The 22,528-nt window shown below is 27.7% G+C and overlaps 1 protein-coding gene across 38 annotated transcripts in view; it reads left to right on the top strand.

Annotated features, from left to right (window-relative positions):
* LOC136079799 (circumsporozoite protein-like) overlaps window positions 1-18,004 on the top strand; it is a 55,679-nt gene extending 37,675 nt beyond the window's left edge. For 4 of the 38 annotated variants that reach the window (XM_065796291.1, XM_065796283.1, XM_065796289.1 and 1 more), the window contains 13 exons: window positions 7,188-7,214; window positions 7,378-7,404; window positions 7,568-7,594; window positions 7,754-7,780; window positions 7,938-7,964; window positions 8,121-8,147; window positions 8,305-8,331; window positions 8,488-8,514; window positions 8,672-8,698; window positions 8,856-8,882; window positions 9,039-9,065; window positions 15,041-15,067; window positions 17,529-18,004. In XM_065796291.1, the coding sequence (XP_065652363.1) occupies window positions 7,188-7,214; window positions 7,378-7,404; window positions 7,568-7,594; window positions 7,754-7,780; window positions 7,938-7,964; window positions 8,121-8,147; window positions 8,305-8,331; window positions 8,488-8,514; window positions 8,672-8,698; window positions 8,856-8,882; window positions 9,039-9,065; window positions 15,041-15,067; window positions 17,529-17,530 (326 nt within the window). In that variant the 3' untranslated portion in view covers window positions 17,531-18,004. The remainder of the gene's footprint in view (window positions 1-7,187; window positions 7,215-7,377; window positions 7,405-7,567; window positions 7,595-7,753; window positions 7,781-7,937; window positions 7,965-8,120; window positions 8,148-8,304; window positions 8,332-8,487; window positions 8,515-8,671; window positions 8,699-8,855; window positions 8,883-9,038; window positions 9,066-15,040; window positions 15,068-17,528) is intronic. The other 34 variants (XM_065796290.1, XM_065796303.1, XM_065796284.1 and 31 more) reach the window with 27 other exon arrangements.
* Window positions 18,005-22,528: the final 4,524 nt, after the last annotated feature.

The raw sequence follows: 22,528 nt of genomic DNA, 5'->3' as shown, positions 1-22,528 counted from the left end.
TGAATGCAATTTCCACCAATCAAGAATCGGAAAGTCTTTTTTGGCATCAGGGAGATATTTACTGGCACATTTCGCTCAAAATAGGATTCAGTTCAGATGTTGGCTCTTGTGTTTTAAATCTGACGTTTTACTTGCGCTTCAGTTTTCAATTAGGGGACAAATCTGCTGAAAGGACTCTCGCAACAGGTTGGCATTCAACATTATCCGTAACCTGTGAGGTTAACCATTCTTTTGTTGTTTAAAATATTTTGAAGAGCTTTAAGTGAAGTCCCTTTAAAGCAGGATTTAAGTAGTTTGCTGCAGCACTCAATAAGTTTCCAGTGTGACAAAGAGGAAATCTTTTCTCAATGCAGCTTTTCAAGTTTTTTGCATAAAAGACACCGTAGCCATTTTTTCCGTCCGTCACAATAAATTGATCAATTTTGTCATGGATTAAATAAAGAGAATCGGCGACAGTGTTAATTGTTGGAATAGACTCAGCCGACCACGTTTCTGTAGCTTCTTTAAGTGGTGCCAAAATTTCTACTGCTCCCTCGATTGATTTCCACTGTGATGCACTGATGGTCTTTGAAGAAAAAATATCTTTATTTGCACATAACCTGATAATTGCACTCTCTAGATGTAGGACAGAAGCCATGCAATTTAGTTCACTATTCCATCTTGTGTCAACAGATTGGATTAACTGTCTAAAATTGATTCCTTGAGCGTCTGATTCTGATTCAAGCAGCTCAGCTGCAACTGTTGTTGTTAAAGTTAAAGAAGCCAAATCATTGCATGATAGCAACGCATTATCCATTCCAGCAGTCATTCCAAATGAGTCTCGAACTGCACATTGAAAAATTTGATTGTTGCACAAGTATTGATTGAGACGCTTTGACAATTTGACTGCAAGTTTCACGTTTCTTGCCTGGTCGTTCACGCAGTACATTGGCAAATCAGCAGGCAAATTTAGTTCTTCAAAGAAAGAATCCAGCTTTCCTTCAATTTAGATACGTGTGTGTCTGCCTGGGAACTGTTGGACATGGGGTGTTCAGTGATGTAGTCTCCAAATTTCGTCAATAGCATGAAAAGTCCAAGAGATGTAGCTGTCCTGAGCTCTAGAAGTCCAAAGGTCAGAAGTAAATGCAGCACTTTTTAGATTTGACGTAATCTCCGTTATTATGCTCTTCATTCCAGCTTGAACTTCTCTTGACTGAATTAAAAGCTTTCTTAAATATGTTGCTCTGTGATGAATGCTCAGTTTAGGGTTTGCAATGTCAAACAATTTCTTGAAACCTCTTCCTTCCACTGCTGAAAAGGATGCCAGATCGGAGACAAAAGTAATCCAGCATTGCAGAGTCAAACTGTTTTTGAATGGAATTGTCTTTGTCGTATTTGGACTTTGTTTCAAGCATTCTGACCATGGTTCGTTGTTTCTTCTTAGGAAGAGGATGAAGAGAGTCGTCAGTTTTTTTCAGAATACACAACGTAATCTTGGCTGTGTTTTTTTTCGAGGTGACGATGAAGTCCGTTTCCATCTTTTGTTTTCAAAGGCTTTTTGCACGCCTAGCATTCAGCACCGTCACTTGTTTTTTGAAAATATCTCCAGACTTTGTTTTTTCTTGGTGACATTTTTGATCGTTGAAATGAGGCAAGAATATGTCTTTTCAATATGAACAATATGTGTCAAGTTAAATTCCACTTGTAAACTAATGAAATTAAGTCGAAAGTGCACCATTTTATACAATAAGTTTTTGTATTTAAAATCTAATTAAAAATATTTAAAATCTAATTGAAATTTTTTAATTAGATTTTTAAAAAAAATCTAATTAAAAAATCTAATTAAAAATCTAATTAAAAATTTAATTTGTTTTTGTCAAAAAGAAATTAAATTTTTAATTAGATTTATTAAAATCACGGAATCAAAATATTAATTAATTAAAAAAACAAATTATTAAGCATTTTGTAAACTATAATAGTTTTTAATTTAAAAAATAATATAATATTTGAGTCTCGTTCTACTTCTCGCGAGAGTTTTCTATTTCTTGTTTCTCACGAGAAGTCCAATTTCTTACGAGAAATGAGAACGAGACGAGATCTCGCTCGTGGTTACATAAAATATGTCCCACATATTATCTATCGACATATTTTGACATAATTTTATGTCTAAATTACTTTCTGCTGACATAAAACAACCAAGGTTGTTATCTGTCAAATATGTCTGACATATATTTTTTGCCAATATAAAATATGTCCCACATATTTTCTATTGACATTTTTTGACATCTGAATTTTTTGCTGTTTGATATTCTTGAAGAAAAAATCAATCTAATAGTTGAAAATAGTTTAACAAATTTGTTGCTTTTTTGCAATCAATTATGCTTCATAAAACTTTTACTTTAAACACTATAAGCAAACGTCAGTTGTTTCATAAAGGTCTTTTTCTGTCTTTTTTAGCGATGTCTCATTTGATAGTATTGACTAATATTGTCATTTATTGGCTAATTTATTGATTATGACTTATTTATTAATTATGACTTATTAATTGATTATGACTGATATTGACATTTGATAGTATTGAATAATATTAACTAGTATTGATGCTTCATTTGATAGTATTTGATAGTATTGATTTGTATTGATTAGTATTGGCGCTTTCCCTTATTAGAATGTAAAAACCAACTCAATTTGAGTTTTTATTACTGAAAGTGATTTTTATTAGTATGACTAAACTTAAAATTATTCTTTTGATTAAAATAATAATAAAAAAAAAAACTTCTACAGTCATTTTTAATTATAAGTTGATCCTGAAAAAGATTTCATTATGAAAAATTGAATTAAAAAGATTCTATAAAAAAAACGGTTCACAGAATTTCAAAAAATTCGTGCCAAATTAAATTCATTTAAGCTGAAGAATTTGAAATATTTCGCAATATATATTCAGCTCATTAAATTCGTATTAAGAAGACTAACCGGTAGTAATTTATAACTAATTACGAACAATATACTTTTAGTTATAATAATTATGATTAATTTAACAATAAAATAATTGACAATTGCATTATAATTGCGTAATTAACTGCCATAATCTTGCATAATATGTTTTGAGTGAAATATATATTGGAATAATTATTTTTTTCGTTTTCCTTACAATTAAAAGTCAAAAACGGAGAATAACTTATTAAATGAATCAACAATGAATTAAAAATAACTGAAATTTTTTTTTTAACTATTATTTTAATCAAAAGAATAATTTTAAGTTTAGTTATACTAATAAAAACCATTTTCAGTAATAAAAACTCAGCTTGAGATGGTTTTTACATTCTAATAAGGTAAACCGCCAATACTAATCTATACTAATCAATACTATTAAATACTATCAAATGATGCATCAATACTAGTCGATACTATCGAATGATACATCGCTAAAAATACTTTGTCAATACTATAAAATGATACATCGCTAAGAAGGGCAGAAAAAGACCTTTATGAAACAACTGATGTTTGCTTATAGGGTTTAAAGTAAAAGTTTTATGAAGCATAATTGATTGCAAAAAAGCAACAAATTTGTTAAACTATTTCTACTTAACACTGTAAATTAAGCTGAAATGCGCAATAAATTTGTTAGATTGATTTTTTCTTCAAGAATATCAAGCAACAAATTCAGATATAAAATTATGTCAAAATATGTCGAGAGAAAATATGTCTGACATATTTTATGTCAGCAGAAAATAATTTAGACATAAAATTGTGTCAAAATATGTCGATAGAAAATATGTGGGACATATTTAATGCCGGCAGAAAATATGTCTGAAAATATGTCGACAGATCTGCCAGATATATTATGTCGTAACAACCCTGGTTACAATCAATATTTATATATAATTATCATTGATAAAATTTAATGTCAATACTGAGTATGAGGAAAAACTTAACGCCTCAGCAAAACAAACAAGTGGAAGAGACAATTCAGAAAATGTTTGATGTTGAAACAAAAAATGGAATCGTATGTTTTCAAAGCTAGAAAAAGCTCTCAAACTTAAGCAAAATTAAAAAAATGATTTAAAACTGCAAGTTTACAACAAGGGAGCAGGCAATACTACCTCGTCAATGGATAATTGCATAAATTACATAAATTTCAAAGTTCGGTAAAGGTGGTCAAAGCTAATGAGCAACAACAACAAAAAAAAAAGGCAAAAAACATAATTATTTTTGGAGTTGCAGAACTAAGTAAAGCAACTACAATTGACAAAACAATTGATGGCATTCAGCAAATTACAGAAATTCTTCAAACTATAGTTAAGAAACCAATTAAACCTACTCTCATTAAAAGGTTGAAATCTCGAACAGATATATGGTCCAATAGTTATAGAACTACCAGAAAAGGCTAATCGAAATCCAATATAAGTTGCAACAAAAAATTTAAAAGGGAACCATAAATTTGAAAATATATTAATCAGTCTCGATCAAACTCAAGCAGAAAGATAATTAGATTGTCAACTCCAATCTAAACAGAATGCATTAAATAATACTTTGAAAAACAATTCTCCTTTTCGATATGAGATTCTGGGAAATGAAACTGTCAAACTTGAAGCATTACAGTAACAAAAATAAAGAATTGAAATACTGGTACACTAATGCCACATCTTCGGAAAAGAAGCTGTTGGAATTTTAGGCTTCTCTAAAAGTACATCATATATAAATATGTGTGCAGTAACAGAAATGTGGCTTACTTGCAACTCGGTACCAACTTTAGACGGCTATTTATTACACCAAAAAGACAAAAGTGGCGGATAAGGGGGTGGTGGCGTAGCTATCTTCATAAAGGAAAATTTTGTCCAATAAAAAAAGACATTTCCAAATATTGAACAAAATCTTGAAACTATTTCGGTAACTATAGTAAAATATGAAGATAAAATATTATTAGGATGCATATATCTTCTAGAAAATTCAATTGCATTATTTAACTGTTTAATCACTTCTAAAAAAGTGATTAAACAGTTAAATAATGCAATAAAAAATGCTGAATCCGAAATTAATAACAAAGCATATATAAGTTTTTTATTGATAGGAGACTTTATTTACCCTCAAATTACATGGTTAAATGGTTTAATTGAAGACATTAGAACAAGTGATAATGATCCCGATAAAGAATTTGCTTGTACTGTAAATAAATTTTAATTGTTTCAATAAGTTAGTGATGCAATGATTTTAACAATAATATTACGCTTTAAGTACTTTAAACTTAATATTCACCAATAAACAATCAATAAATAATGAATTAATGCGTTTACCCCTTCTTGGCAACACCAAACAATGTCAATATATCTCTTTGGATCAAACAAGAAATTAAAGATTTAATGTGTATTAAAAGGTCACTATGGTTATATTTATATTCAAAGAGTAATAGGCTGAATGCAAAATAAAATGCAAAGAAGTATGCAAGACTTAAAGAAAAAAGTACCACAAGCAAAATACTCAATTAGTAAAAAAAGCAAAATAGTTTTAAAAATAATATCCAAGCTTTATCATTCGATAATGAACTAATTAAAGAACCTAACCAAATAGTTAACATTATAAATGATCACTTTAAATCATTCTTGACCAGGGCGAATACCAGTAATTTACGAACTCTAAATTACTTTTTGTCTTTCTCTTGTGAGGCAGTAATAAATAATATAATAACTTTGAAAGTAATTAATGAAAAACACCTTCAGCTAAATGAATATAAATCTCTTAGACTAGGCATGGTAAAATCAATAGAACTAAAACTATGTACATTTGCCTTTGCTTTACAGCTCGCTATAATTTTTGAAAAGTATATGAGACTTTAGAAAACTCTAAGCTATTTGCAGATAACACCAAGTTAATCGAGAAAGGAGCTAACTCTAAGAATGGTAAATTTCTTCAGAATAAATAACCAATAAGCAAGCTTCCAATTGGTTAAAGACCTGGTAATTAAAATTTAATATTAAAAAATGTGGTATTGTATACGGAAAAAATAACCATAGCTTCATTTACAAACTAGGTGGCAAAATAATAGCAGCCTCTGATATCGAATAAGATAATGGATTTATAACTTCGAATCTTGAAAGTCACATTACCAATTGTACATCAAAAGCTTATTCAATGCTTGGTATGTTAAAAAAATATTTTATTACATTAACAAAAAAATGTTTAAGATACTATATCTAACATTTATAAGATCCTATTTTGAATTTGCCATACACATATTGTGTCCATACCTTAAAAGATATATTATTGCACTTTAAAACGTTTAAGGTTATGCCACTAAATAGATAAACCAGATTCAAAAACAAAGTTATGAAACAAAAATTAATATACTTGGCTTAAGCCCACGCTAGAAATGACGTAAAAGAGGCAACTTAGTTCAAATGTACAATCTGTTTAAAAAAATAAATAATAGAGCAATAAATATTATTATTTTTGTCTCATATCAGCCCAACACAAGGGATTATAATTTCAAAATTAGAAGAGAATTTGTAAAAAACTGCAATCTTCGTAATCAATTCTTAACAAATAGAATCTTATCAATTTGGAAAAAAGTACCTGATTTTATCATCAAAGTTAAAGCTTGAACTTATTCAAAACATTGATAAATATCTAGAACTATATGATTTGTAATTTATAACTTAATTTTACTTACCTAGAAAAACTAAACAATCTATATGCTGTCAAAGTATAATTAATTACTATTAATTTCACTCGTTGTTTTTGAAGGACTACAAAATTCTTTTACGTATTATATAAATATTTTTGTTTTATTGCTATCTTTTGAAAATAAGTTTTAAAGTTTTTAGAAGATAGTTTTTTTTTAATATTAGTATAATGAGTTACCAATAAATTTGTTATAGTATAATTTGATTAATAAATTTGTTTTAGTATAATCTAATCAATAAATTTGTTTTATTTTAATTTAATTAAAGTTTATAATAAACACAAACATTATTAATATTTTTACTTTATATTTACGTTTAAAAAATAAATTTTTGATTTTGTAGCTGGGCAATATACCAATTCTCCAAAATAAGTGTCATAAGTTTTTTAGTGATATTTCTCAATCTTTCTTTGTTTAAATGTTTAATATGGACTTCATTTTTTTTTCTAAATAATTTAGTTTAAATTGTTAGAAATAAACAAAATAAATAAATGGTTTATGTTAAGATAATAACTTTATGATTTTCTAGCTGGACAAAAGACTGATTCTCCAAAATGTAAGTAATGATTTTTTTAAAGGTATTTCTCCATCTTTTCTTCTTTAAATGTTTAATATGAACTTTATATATTTATTTTTTTAAATAATTCTATTTAAATTGTTAGAAATGAGCAAAATAAGTAAATAGTTTATGTTAAAATAATAACTTTATGATTTTGTAGCTGGACAAAAGACTGATTCTCCAAAATGTAAGTAATGATTTTTTTAAAGGTATTTCTCCATCTTTCCTTCTTTAAATGTTTAATATGAACTTTATATATTTATTTTTTTAAATAATTCTATTTAAATTGTTAGAAATGAGCAAAATAAGTAAATAGTTTATGTTAAAATAATAACTTTATGATTTTGTAGCTGGACAAAAGACTGATTCTCCAAAATGTAAGTGATGAGTTTTTTAGTGATATTTTGCCGTCCTTCCTTGTTTAAATGTTTAGTATGAAGTTCATTTTTTTTTTTTTCTAATGCAATTTAAATTGTTAGAAATAAACAAAATAAATACATAGTTTATATTAAAACAATAACTTTATAATTTTGTAGCTGGACAAAAGACTGATCCTCCAAAATGTAAGTGATTAGTTTTTAGTGATATTTCTATATCTTTCCTTGTTTAAATGTTTATTATAAATTTCTTTTTTTTTTCAAATAATTCAACTTAAAGTGTTAGAAATAAGCAAAATAAGTAAATAGTTTATACTAAAACAATAACTTTATGATTTTGTAGCTGGACAAAAGATTGATTCTCCAAAATGTACGTGATTAGTTTTTAGTGATATTTCTATATCTTTTCTTGTTTAAATGTTTATTATAAATTTCTTTTTTTTTCAAATAATTCAACTTAAAGTGTTAGAAATAAGCAAAATAAGTAAATAGTTTATGTTAAAAGAATAACTTTATGATTTTGTAGCTGGACAAAAGATTGATTCTCCAAAATGTAAGTGATGAGTTTTTTAGTGATATTTCTCCATCCTTCCTTGTTTAAATGTTTAGTATGAAGTTCATTTTTTTTTTTCTAATGCAATTTAAATTGTAAGAAATAAACAAAATAAATACATAGTTTATACTAAAACAATAACTTTATAATTTTGTAGCTGGACAAAAGACTGATCCTCCAAAATGTACGTGATTAGTTTTTAGTGATATTTCTATATCTTTTCTTGTTTAAATGTTTATTATAAATTTCTTTTTTTTTCAAATAATTCAACTTAAAGTGTTAGAAATAAGCAAAATAAGTAAATAGTTTATGTTAAAAGAATAACTTTATGATTTTGTAGCTGGACAAAAGATTGATTCTCCAAAATGTAAGTGATGAGTTTTTTAGTGATATTTCTCCATCCTTCCTTGTTTAAATGTTTAGTATGAAGTTCTTTTTTTTTTTTCTAATGCAATTTAAATTGTAAGAAATAAACAAAATAAATACATAGTTTTTACTAAAACAATAACTTTATAATTTTGTAGCTGGACAAAAGACTGATCCTCCAAAATGTACGTGATTAGTTTTTAGTGATATTTCTATATCTTTTCTTGTTTAAATGTTTATTATAAATTTCTTTTTTTTTTCAAATAATTCAACTTAAAGTGTTAGAAATAAGCAAAATAAGTAAATAGTTTATGTTAAAAGAATAACTTTATGATTTTGTAGCTGGACAAAAGACTGGTTCTCCAAAATGTAAGTGATGAGTTTTTTAGTGATATTTCTCCATCCTTCCTAGTTTAAATGTTTAGTATGAATTTCATTTTTTTTTTCTAATGCAATTTAAATTGTTAGAAATGAGCAAAATAAGTAAATAGTTTATGTTAAAAGAATAACTTTATGATTTTGTAGCTGGACAAAACACTGATTCTCCAAAATGTAAGTGATTAGTTTTTTAATGATATTTCTCCGTCTTTCCTTGCTTAAATGTTTAATATGAACTTTATATATTTTTTTTTTTAATAATTCTATTTAAATTGTTAGAAATAAGCAAAATAAGTAATAAATTTATGTTAAAAGAATAACTTTATGATTTTGTAGCTGGACAAAGCACTGAATCTCCAAAATGTTAGTGATTAGTGTTTTAGTGATATTTCTTCATCTTTAATTGTTTAAATGTTTAATATAAACTTCTTTTTTTTTTAATTAATTCAATTAAGAGTGTTAGAAAAATTCAAAATATGTAGATAGTTTATGTTAAAAAATAACTTTATGAATTTGTAGCTGGACAAAAGACTGAATTTCCCACATTTAACTGATGAGTTTTTTAATGATATTTCTCCATCTTTCCTTGCTTAAATGTTTAATATGAACTTCTTTATTTTTTAAAAAGATTTTTTAGTTGGACAAGACACTGGTTTTCTAAAATGTAAATAATAAGTTTTTTAGTGACTTTTATGGTCCTCAGATATATAAAATATAAATAAATTAAAACTAGTATTGAATGTTATCTACTAAAGTAAGATATTTTAAAAAATGATTATTACTAATAGTAGCCAATAAATTTGTTTTATTAAAATATAAGTATTTGATATACAAAAATTTTTGTTTTATTTAAGTTTTCATAAAATAAAAAAAACATTAAATGGTGTTTTTATTTTATATCTATGTTTAAAGAATAAATTTTTGATTTTATAGCTGTTCAAAACACCTTTTCTCCAAAATATAAGTGATGAGGTTATTAGTGGTATTTCTCCATCTTATATTGCTTTTATATTTTGTATAAACTTCAAATTTTTTTCTTAATTTGGGAGAGATTTTCGGGAGAGAGAAATGCCGGTAAAAAATTTAGGTTAATATAAGTTTTTAGAGCGTATCGAGAGAGTAAAAGAATTAGCTTTGCTCAATAATGAGTCAAAAGTGAATGTGTTTTAGTAAATAAGATGATAGCTCCTTAGTGCATAATTAATATTTGTAGAAATAAAAATAGATTTATCTTTACGACGATGGGAAAGGTTAAGGTGACGAGGCTCAAACTTAACAGATAGAGCCGGTTTAACTATGTTTACAATGTGTTTAAACCTTTTCTAGAAAAGAAAGACCATCATTAGAAAAACCAGGCCAAAAAGACAACAGTATTCCATAAAGGGACAAGTTTGTAAAGGTAGAGAATGGAATCAGGAGAAAGAAAATGGTGAGCATAATCAAGAGAGGTAATCTTAGCGGATACAAATTTAGCAATCAGTTGATTATATATGATTTCCATGAAAGGTCAGTTGTAAATGATAATCCAAGAAGACGTACAGAAGAGAACTCAGTGAGATAGTTGTCTTTTGTTAATATAGGAATGTTGACAGTATTGCAATAGCTGTTTGCAGTAAATAAATGAGTTTTGTTGTAAAATAAATGAGTTAAAATTTACAAGCCACTGCGAGTCCCAATCAGTTACAGAAGATTCAAGACTTGCTGCTTTTTCTAAGCAATCAAAAAAGCAACTTTAGATGTAAGATTGTTGGAAAATCATTTATACAGATAAGAAATGAAACAGAAATGAAACACTAAAGATAGAACCTAGAGGTACCCCAGAAGTTACTGGAAATGATGAAGAGCGTTTGCCTTCAAGAATGACTTTAATAAAGTGTTTAGAAAGAAACGATTACATAATCTCAAAAGCTTCCCCAGATACACCATTTGAAGCAAGCTTATGGAGAAGACTACATTGACGATAGAGTAATAACCCTAGTCTCTCTGCCTCTATCTAATGATAATAAAATCTTTTAGTCAGCAGTTAGCAAGTCAGCTGTAGAACGAGAGGATTGAAAGCCATATTGGTTGTCCGACAGTAAGTTATTTGACTCAAGATGGGATGTGAGAAATTCAATCAATGCTTTAACGAAGGAAGACTGATTGGACGAAAATTAAAACAACAGATGCCTTTTTCCAGCAGTCAGGAAAAAAAGACTCAGTCAAGCACTTATTATACAGTTTAGAGAGAATTAAAGAGACTACTTAAGAACAACTTTGAAAGACTATGACGGGAATGTTTTCTGAACCACAATCCGTTAAAAAGTTTAATTAAAATATAACTTTAGCAACGGAAGTGAGTGAATTTAATGTCTAACAATGGGTTAATCTGTTTAGCTGGAATGGAAGAAAGAGAATGGTGATAAAATTAAAAAGTCGAGTTAAAAGAAAAGTATTTATTGGGCTTTTTGTTTTTTCATAAAGTCATAACTTAAATGTTGTAGCTCTGTTGCACTGCTACTCCGGCTTGATGATTTTTCTGTTCTATTTTTGTTAAAGGTAATTGTATTGCATCTGTTTTAGATTTGTAGACACATTTTTTAAATAATGTAATGTTTTCCTACAGTTCTATTGTGTCAACTCTCAAAAAGTATTCACTATATACTTATAAATCACCTGATGGATATCCACCAATATTTTTAACATGAATCACAAATGCTATTGTTATTTCTCTTTCTATTCTGCTTGAATTGTAAGTATTAAAAAATGTCATTAATGTAAAACTGCTATAGTATGTCCTATCTTTAAGAAAAGAAACCCATCTTTGACCATAAGCTATAGACTTATTTCAATGATGTGCATTGTTTTTAAATTTTTTGACTCAATTATTGTGGAATGTCACAATTCTGTGACATTTCACAGTGATTGATATCTGTGCATATGAAAAACTAAAAGGAAAAAAATAACAACAAGGAAACTAAATTTGTACGGGACTTGATCTCCTGACTTTAATTATAATATTTTATCACTAAAATCTCTTTAAGTTTTTGTTTCTCATTTCAAAACTTTGATTGTCTTTAAGCTTGCCCTTTTTTTATTTGACAATAGTAATTATTGGATGAAATTTGAGGCGAATCATCGTTATGTGCAATCGTTGATAATTTTCATTTGACAAACCTTGTACTTCATTTGAAGATATGTTGAATCTATTTTACACTATGAAAATTCTTTTATTAAAAATGATTCAGCTTTTTGCCATTCTTCAAAATTAAATCAAAATGTTTTGCAGTGCATTGTGTGATGAAAGAAGAAAATGGACTATGACAATCAATTTTGGCAGCATCAAGTCTTTTCAGAAATTTTTGCCTTGGCTGCTGCTTTAGGTTGTTTGCTATGTCTTTCTTAGTGTTATTGTTGACGAGGTTGTTAAAGAAAGCCAATTGTACTAATTGTTTAGAAAAATACCAAAGGAGAAAAGTTTTTGCTATAGCCTTTGCCTATTTATTATTTGAATATTCTTGAATTTGTTGAAGAAGCTTGATTGAACGATCAACATTTATCATTGAATGTTGTTCGTTCAGCTAACAGAAAATTCAGCTAACAGCAAATTCAAAAGTTTTAAGTAATCATCCTGGGTTGTTGACATTTAATTGCTTCACAACAGTATACTTATATTTCTTTATAGAGTTTAATAAGAAAATCACAGTTGAAAAGTTCTTTATTCCTTGAAGAGAACAACTCTTTGTTGATTGCTGGCCATTGTTTCTAAAAATGGTTAAAAAGTCCCACCTGAAGTCCCCTCTAGTTTTAAATGCATTTGTGAATATAGTCGAAAGCGTGACTTCAAACACATGGTTCCTGCATGCAACACATAAAATTATTGTTAAGATTCCACTCCATTACTGTACAGGCACCAACGTTTAACCCAGTTTTGGATGAAGTAGTTTCAAAAACCAGTCCCCGAACATGTTCATTCAATTTTTAATCTTTAAGAGCCTTCATACAAATCAGCCTGTTGCTAACCCGTACCTTAATGGATCTTCTTGCTGTTGACGTAAGAATGCTTTGTTTTCATTATTTTTTATAACTTCTGATGCATTTTTGGTTGATATATCAAAAAGTTCTTCATGGTCAGCCTGAAAAATTCTTTCCTTCACTTGACAGCTGTCCAATTTTGATCCCTATGTTTTTTGAACAGCAGATAATCTTTACAAAGTTTTTTTAACCTTTTTTCCGCATTATCAAATCTTTAAGTTGGTATTCTTCTACTCTCCTATATAACAAAAACTGCTTCAATGGTTGCCCGAATACTTTTTTTCACTTCTTGTTTTTCTTCCAAATGGTAGAAAATCAACCTTTGAAAAACACCCCCTTTAAATGAAGTAAAACAGTTGACAGAATTTGTAAAGGTTTACCAACAAGCCATTTTTCAACATAAAATGCAGTGGCTGTCATATTATTATTTTCTATATTGAACAGAAAGCAACATATTAACAATAAAACATTACACAAAATATAGTTTACAGAGAGTTGAATGGTATTAGAAAAATGGTTTAGTGAATAATATGTATATTGTATATAATATGTATTGTAAAATGTAAAATGTCTACTAGTTTATAAATATATAATTTATATTATCTGAAATTTTTATTCTTTATTAGTTCATTAGGATATTAATAATCTTGTAATATATTTACCAACATTTGGTTAGTTTATCTTATAAAACATGGCAACCCCGAAAGTAAATATATATATATATATATATATATATATATATATATATATATATATATATATATATATATATATATATATATATGTATACACACACATATACACATGTGCGTATGTTTGTATATATACACACTATATACAAACATACACACATAAATAAACCAAATTTTTGATTCAAATTCCATTTATTGGAATAATTGTTAATATTATCATTACTAGTATTATAATTATTATTGTAAAAATTGTTTATGGAAAATAAATAGTTTATTGTTGTGATTGAATTTAAATTAAAGTATAAAAAAGGGTTAATTAGCTGATTAGATTAAGTTGATTAATTAGAAAAGGAATTTTCGGGATCCTTAAATAGTATGACAAGTTTCTTTTGTTTCATTTTTAATTAAACTTTTGTGACTTTTATGTTGAATCATTTTTACGAGACTGTATGTTGCATTAAAACTACCCAACAATTATGAGTCTTCATAATAACAACAAAAATTAATAATAGTTACTTAATTAAATAATAATTAGAAAGCTTTTGTTTTTGAAATAATATTAAAACTGTTTACACTCATTGCTAAATTCGAAACTAACGCTATAAAATATGGGCAGACAATAAAACCTCATGCAAGTTTGTATGTTATTTAAATATTAAAAAATAAATTTAAAAAATAAGCTATAGAACCTCATGCAAGTTTGTACATTTTTTTAATATCAAAAAAGTATCAAAAAGAAAAAGGATTTAGGCACAATATTTTGCCCTAGTTAGAAGTAAAGTACAAATTTTTTTGGCAATCAAGTAACTGAGTATATTTTATTCGATCTGCAAAACAATTTTTTTAATCGACAACGACTATTATGCGAAAATTTAGGGAAAATTTAGGAGTGGCAGTAACAAAGTGTGAATAGTCATGGTTATTTGTACTAACAAGGTTGTAATCTAGAAAAAATACAGTTTAATAGTGAATTGGGACAGTTCCAATTGTCAAAAAAAATGTCAACATTTTTTACAACAATATCTTAGCATAATTATACAATGAGGCTGTTGCTTTTTAAAAGCTGGAATTAATTCAGAAACCAATAACTCTCAAAAAAGTTAATAAATGAAAGCCTGGCACTACTTTAAAATACAATTAATAAAACATGTTAATTTTTATAGTAAGTTATTTTATGGTGAAACATTTCAACTTTTTGTATTGCTATATTTTATTGTAAAACTTAATATTAAAGTGGTCTTAACTCTGTTTGACAAGTTGTATTCATTTTATAAAGAAAAATTAGAAAATAAGTTTAAAGCTGTTTAAACTTACTAAATAAGAATAGTTTAATAAAATTTTTAAACCAGTAAGAATAATTTAATAGTTTAAAAACTTTAAATGTTTAAAACACATTTGAAATGTAGTTAAACTAATTATCTTTTTTTTTTCTTTTTGGTTTAGCAACTAAACCCCCTGGTCTTCCAAAATGTAAGTGATGATTAAGTAGCTTATTAATAACTTGATTTGATTATTTCAAGTAGGGGAAAGGTGCCTATGATGGAATACCGGTCATAATTTGATTTGATTATTTCAAGTAAGAGAAAGGTGTCTATAATGGAATACCGGTCATACTTTCATAAATATTGGTGAAAAAGTGATCAGACTAACATGTCTATACTGACTTTACATTAGTTTTAGTAAAAAAACGTCCCTAAGGCACAAATATTGCTTTTATAATCAACAAAATTTTGGAATTTGCTATTGTATTTTTACTCCCTTTCGTAAATTTAAGATTGTGATTTTATGATTTTTAACTGTGCAGAAATGAAATTCTTAAGCATTTTATTTCCAAGTTTTGTGCATTTAGTGGAATACTTATTTTAATTTTATCTTTTGAACAAGGCAGACTTAGCAGCTTTTGAACAAGGCAGACATTAAATGAAAATGATGACTTCTTCCTATGATGGCATACTGACGAGTTTGGTGTGTTGCAATATTGACGAGTGGAGAAAACTCTTTTTTTTCATAAAAACAACATATTTGTTAGTGAATTAAAAAGGAATTTATACTTCACTAAACAACTTTTGTTTCAAAAAACACTTAAAACGCAATACCTATTATGCGTATGCGCGAAAGTCTACACTGCTGTTGTGTAGCACGAAAGGGTTAATTAGGATTATTAAACGAAATTTCTGGCATTTCTGAGGGAAGACTCTTAGGTCAAACGAAATTGTCAAGTTACCCTTAATGCTAACCAGCCTCAACCTCCCTTATGCCATCATAGGAGCAGTAATTGCCAATGATGGCATACTTGTGGTTTTTTTTAAATAAAAATAACTGATAAAAAAATAGAACTGACAAAAACTCCTTGGGTTAGTAATGTTCTACATGTAAAAAAGAATGTATCCACATTAAAACTTTTGTTCTTGATCTTCAGGATACTAAATAATGAAGCTTTAAAGTTAACTATGCCATCATAGGCGCCTTTATCCTTTATAAAATTTAGGAATTTTGAAAATGTAAAAAAAAGCTTGAATTGTAAAAAATTACAATTTTAAATAAAAACTGTAATTCAAAAGGTTAGTTTTGGAAATAGCCAATGTAATTTTTTTATTTATTTAATTAAAAAGTCTTTATACTAGTAAGAGGTCATCCATAAATTACGTCACGTAATTTTTTACTGTTTTTGACCCCTTTTTTTTCCTCCCCTTCTACCTAGTTACAACATCGTAACTCTTTAGTATCAAATCCCCATACAAATCTTCACAAAACCACTAACCCCTCATCCCTCCCCTAAACCATGGCGTAATTTTATGGGCGACTCGTAATTGCAGTTTAGCAAACTTTAGTTGTTAACTAAAACTTACTTAAAAGTTACTAATTTTCGCCTTAAGATGCTTTTTAAGTATTTCGAGAAAAATGCAAGTTATAAGAGTTAAGTTATAACTCATAAGAAAATGTTTTTTGAAAAAATTAGTTTTTATGAATTTTTTCATAATTCTTAAAAAATATTTAATAATCTTTTCTAGGCACCTAAATTAGCTTATTTTGTAAAAAAGTCAAATTTGATTTGTTTTTAGCTTTAGGCATGTTTTAAAAATGGTTGTAGTGTTTATTATATAAATTTTTAGGCAAAGGCATTTTGATAATATTTTTGCAGTTCTTAATAGTATCATTTTAGTTTTTCATTTTTGAAGGTTTGTTATTTTGCTTATTCTGAACCACTCAGACATTTTATTTCTAATTAGTTAAAAGTCATTTTCTGCTAAATAAATGTCTGTCATTAGTGTCTTTTACAATTGAAGTGTATTTTTTAACAATGGTTTTATCATTTATCTAAAACTTTTTTAATTAAAAATAAGTTTGAGAATCAACCCTTGCTAACTCTTTTTGTAATTTCAAGCAGCTCTGACATTTTTCTGTTAGAAAAATAATTTTTCAATCAACAATCAAAAAATAATAATATATAGTAATGCTAATTTGCTAATAAATTACTTTAGCTTATGCAATTGCAGTAACTGTGAAACTCCTAGTTTTTTAAGGACGCGTCCTTTAAACAGGTTATAATTCTAATGATATCATGATTACTTACGCCCAATTTAAAATTATGAATTAAATGATTCTTTGATATTAAGCATTCAGTGCCGTGGCTAGAGAGTTAGAGACCCCACTTTAATCTTTCATTACGGCCCTGATATCTTAAAAAATTTCCACTAGGTATTCCTAATTTAAAAAAAAAGCTTCATAAATTTTAAACAGGGCCCTTTAATTTGCAAATGGGCCCCCTAAAATCGCTAGTCCACCGCCCCCTCCCCCCTATTAGGGAGTGTGGGGTAATCAAGCCACAACTCTGTAAGCATTTTTTTTTAATTTTTGTTAATTTATATTACGTTATAAATCTATGTCATATAATCTAATTATATTTTGATATAAATTTTCTTGATTTCAGGAGTTATTTAAAAACCTGGTAGTTTAAAATTTTTTGAATGGTTAAATATGCAAGAACATCGAAATGTTTATGTTGCACTTGGCTTTTTGATTAAATTTTGACTATTTACAATTTGTAAAAAGAATATATCTTATGCAAGCGAGTTTTATAATTTAATTGCCTTTCAATGTATGTATGCTATTCTTCTCTATATATGTACAATGTTATCGACTTTTTCTTTTTTTTTTTTGATTTCAGACACAGATATATTTTGTTTTTGTTTATTTCTTGGTTTATCTGTGTGTTTCTGTTGTTTTATAAACTTTTATTAATTATTGTAATGTTTGTCATAAATAGAAAAAAAAGTTTAATTGTTATTTAAAATAGTAAAAATTAAACTAATAGTAAAAAATTCTTTCCGATTTATCAAGTGTTGCTATAATTTTGTGAGAAAGATTGTATTGCTTTATTATTATTATCCAGGAAAAAATGTTGTAGTTTTGTTTTCTAAATTTTGAGCTAACAAGTGACAAATTTTATAATATTTTCCTGTTTAAGCTTAGAAATTACTTTTTTGTAGTTATTCAAAGAAAAACTCAAAAGTCAAACCATATATGTACAAAAAATAGAAATGTGCAAAAGTGCCTATCAAAAAGATTATGTAGTGTTTCGAGATATTTTAAGACTTCTTTTTGTACTTCTTCATTCTTCTTGCACTTCATTGTGCAGCAGCAGTTTTTCCAAAAGCAGTTCCTTCAAAATCTGCCGTAACAACTCTTATTTTTTAAAGTGAATTTTTAAAGTACAAAGAAAAGCTTTAAACTTTCAGTTGCATCCACGAGAGTGACGGTACGACCCTTAAGACAGGTTAATATTGTTCAAATAACTAAAAATGTCTTCTACGTATGCTTATCCTTGCGAAAAGATTTCAGTCTCCAGAATTTCATACAATGCGCTTTCTTTATCTTAATATATATATAATACAGCAGTATGAAGTAAATCGCCAAATAGAAACTCTTCTTTTATACTCTGTGATTCTAGATGTGCAAAAAGTACATACACCAAGAGCTGGTACACTGCCATACATCTGTGCTCTAGTCCAGTTGAATCCTGAATGAAAATGGCGAAAAGCTTAGTTCATTAATGACCAGCTGCAAAACATTGGAAGACATTTTAACATTTCTTAAATGAATGAAATAATTTAACAAAGGCACTGCTTCAATTTCTTTGATCTCTACCATAAAAGATGTCAACAGTCTTAAGTAAACAATACTTTAGAAGAGTTTTTGCAATAGCGTGGCTTTTTTTTTTGGTAATGCTATATGCAACTTTATTTAATACTACTTTTGTATAAGAGTAAAACCTAGTTTAAGTTAAGCTAAACTAATTGTTTATTAAATTTTCTTATGTAAATAGTACTTTTAAGATAAACAATTTTGTCATATCTTATTGACATTTTCGCCATTTTAGTCGTCTTTGCTTTACCTCTGCAGTCAATTTTCGAATATTAACAGTTTTGAGAGAGAATTCTTCATTAGTAAAGGTATCAGCACCTTTAAGACAATGCGATTCTTTTAATATTTTTTTTTTATCTTTTTACTTTTCCAAGTTGAGTACTATTGTCTTTGGTCGGCCATTTTTTTGGCTAGTGCTGTTGCCACGCTCAATTTCAATTCCTTTTAATCCATGTTTTTGCAAAAAAAAGAGCTTGTACTTTTTCCTTGGTATTCCCCATGATTTTTTTTCGTTTTCACGAATTAAGTCGATTTTACAATTGTTTCGACGTAATTTATCTTCTAAGTTTCGTTGATTTTTTTTCAAAAGTTCAGCGTTTGCAATTATTAAATTTTTTTATCTTTCAACTCGTTGTTATTAATAGTTTTCTTAACGATTAGATCTCCATTGAAATTTAGAATTTCCTTGACATCTTTCAATTCTTTTAATTATTATTTTATTTTTAACGCATTTTCGTTGATGTGTGTTTCTACTCTGTCTATTCCGTCGTTTATTATTTTGATATTAGCGCCAATAATATGACACTTTTATCTTGCGTATGAAACATTTCTTCTGTTTCCTTTTTGAATTGTTTTATGCATCTTTTTACAATTTTTGATTTTTGCAAGCGTTACTGTCATACTGATATATATGTATACTTCTGTATTAAATAAAAATGTCTTATCTACATTAGATGCTTGAAAAAGCATAGCAATATAAATTACACTTTTTTTTAAGAGAATTTTATTTATAATAAAATTCTCTTAAACAAGAAAGTTTTAATACGACAAAACTGTTATATATTATTAAAACTGTTATATATTATTAAAACTGTTATATATTATTAAAACTTGTCATTATTACTAAGTTTAAGATAAAGTACAAAATATTATGAATCAAATTAATCACACCAAAAATACCCTGAAGATATTTAGCGTCAAACTCGATGAGCCCAAAAAGCCCAAAGAAGCTTAAGGTAATGTTATTTTTTACTTAGTTTTAAGTTCTGACTTAGTTTCAAAGTTTTATCTTTTAAGGAAAAGATAAAAATTTGGTAATGTTTTCAGACTCAAAATTTTTTTCTTTCTTTTTGACGGATTTAACTTGGTTATGGAGAAATTATTGTCTTAACTTGGGTATGGAGACTTATTGTTTCGATAAGCCCTACAAAAGTCATTTAAAGAATGTAATACATTTTTCAAAAATCAGATTTTTATTAGGGATAAAAAATAATTTTGAAAAATCTAAACTTTTAATAAATAAATCAAAATAGCATTAATTCAAATTGAATTGTCGTTGTATTACCTTCGCTAGTTAGTTAAGTTGGTTAAATTAAATTACACGGAATGGGCTTGTTCCGTGTAATGATCACGGAATGGGCTTGTTCCGTGAACCCATTAACAGCTAGCCGGGCTAGCTCGTGGATGATTGCACGGAAGTTGTTATTGCACTGTAATAGTTATGTTGATAGCTGATCAAATTTTGCTTTGAAGCAGATGACTCTATGACCACTGACAAATTCGTTTATTAGTAATTTTGGCTTGATTCAAATACTTTTAGTCGTTAGTAATATGAACACCCAGGTCTTTTTTGGATGTTGCTGACTCGAATTCGGTTATGTTGATTTTATTTCGTTCATTGAGTAAACGTATGGCGAAACATATTATTTGTTAATGTGCATAACCTTGTATTTCTTGATGTTGGTTGAGCTCCATCACCAAGGCTCGATTTCAGGTTACGCTACTATCGATACCAACTTGCAGACGAGCTTTGTCTTCAGCGTTTTTGATGACGCTCAGATGTCTAACTACTAACACATTCAAGTAAGTTGTTGATGAAAATTATAAAAAGCGTAGGACCTATCACTGAAGGTTGCGGAACACCTCTGGTGACTTGTTTCCAGTTGGATGAGGTGTTACAAAGTAGAACGCGTTGTAATCTATTTGAAAGAAAAGCTTTAATCCAGCCAAGAGTTTTACCTTTAATTCCGTAGGATTTAAGTTTTTGCAATAGTCTTTTGTTAGAGACTTTGTCGAAAGCAAAGTCAAGAATGACCACGTCTACAGGAAGTTTAGGAGATGCTCTGTGGGTAAGAAAGTCACTGTGTAATATAGGTATAACTCAAGCTTTAGCTAAGCAATGATTTATACGTAAATTATCAAATTAAGTTTGTGGTGACAGGAGTCTAGAAAAAAAAATACCCTAAAACATTACCATCCCTACCGCAAATATGAGGGCAACTAATTAGCAACTTTTATTTTTTATTTTCTTACACTAAATTTAAGTCAACAGGTTTTAAGATTTAAAACTCAAAGGTTATGATTATATAAAGTTTACAACCAAATAAGGTGGTTGTCTAACATTTTTCTAAACATTCTAATGTGATATATAAGCAAGAACATACTTAAAATTGGCACTTAAGTGTGTTATATTTACCAAAAGTATATTTATTAACCAAAATCATTGGTTTTTCTTAATTATATTAATAATAGGCTGCGTAAATGACAAAAAATAATTGCTTTTACTCATTAATTGCTCAGCTTTACGTTAATAAAAACTTAAGCAAAATTGCTGAAATTTTTATTCATATAAAGCTGAACAATTACTGAGTAAAAGCAATTGCTTTTTTTTATTCACTCGGCCTATTATATCTCAAAATTTACGCAAGTAAACATCATTATATTATTGATTACCATAAAGTCTTTAACACATTCGCTGCCGAGCTATTTTCAACTATGCTTTGTTTCTTTGCCGAGTCATAATGTCTGCAATGATTAATTTTTGCCGAGGCGTTTTTCGCGGTTTCATTCTTATTGCCAAAGCTAGATATCAACATTTCAATAAATAAAATATTTTTGATCTAAAATAATTGTATAGTATTTTTTATTCTGAATATAACTGACAAAAAATAAGCACTACGAGTATACTCGTACTTTGGCAATGGAGAAGAAATTTTTTTCTCCAGTGCCGAAGTACGAGTTTCCTCGTAACACCGTAATAAGTATAACTCATTGCAGAGACTACACCTTATCAAGATATAATTGAGAACTTAAAAGTTGTAATTAAGAAACGTAAGATGTAATTTAGAACATGGAAGATGTAATTAAGAAACGTTAGATATAATTTAGAAGATAAAAGTTGTAATTGAGAAACGCAAGATGTAATTTAGAACATGAAAGTTGTAAATAAGAAATCGTAAGATGTAATTGAGAAGATAAAAGTTGTAATTGAGAAATGTTTATAATACAGATTATCAGAAATAGTTATTTGCATTTTTAATTTTGTTGCTTTAGTTTACTTTGTAATATTAGGTTTGATCCTAATTTGGCCAAGGTGGCCATATGGGTTGGTTTTCAATAAATAATCAATAAAATAAAAAGGTGACAAAAAAGATGAAAATTTGTTGCTGGCGGTAACTCCATATCTTCCAAGGAAATTTAAATTTCCGTTAAAGACCCAATTGTATTCTGTCTTATATTTGACTCCTAAAGTTTGCGATAGAGTCGCAAAATGACGATTGGGTCGTC

This window comes from Hydra vulgaris, chromosome 04, assembly GCF_038396675.1.
Source record: "Hydra vulgaris chromosome 04, alternate assembly HydraT2T_AEP".
NCBI lineage: Eukaryota > Metazoa > Cnidaria > Hydrozoa > Anthoathecata > Hydridae > Hydra > Hydra vulgaris.
The sequence above is the reverse complement of the archived record's forward strand: the minus strand, read 5'-3'. Positions and strand labels throughout refer to the sequence as shown.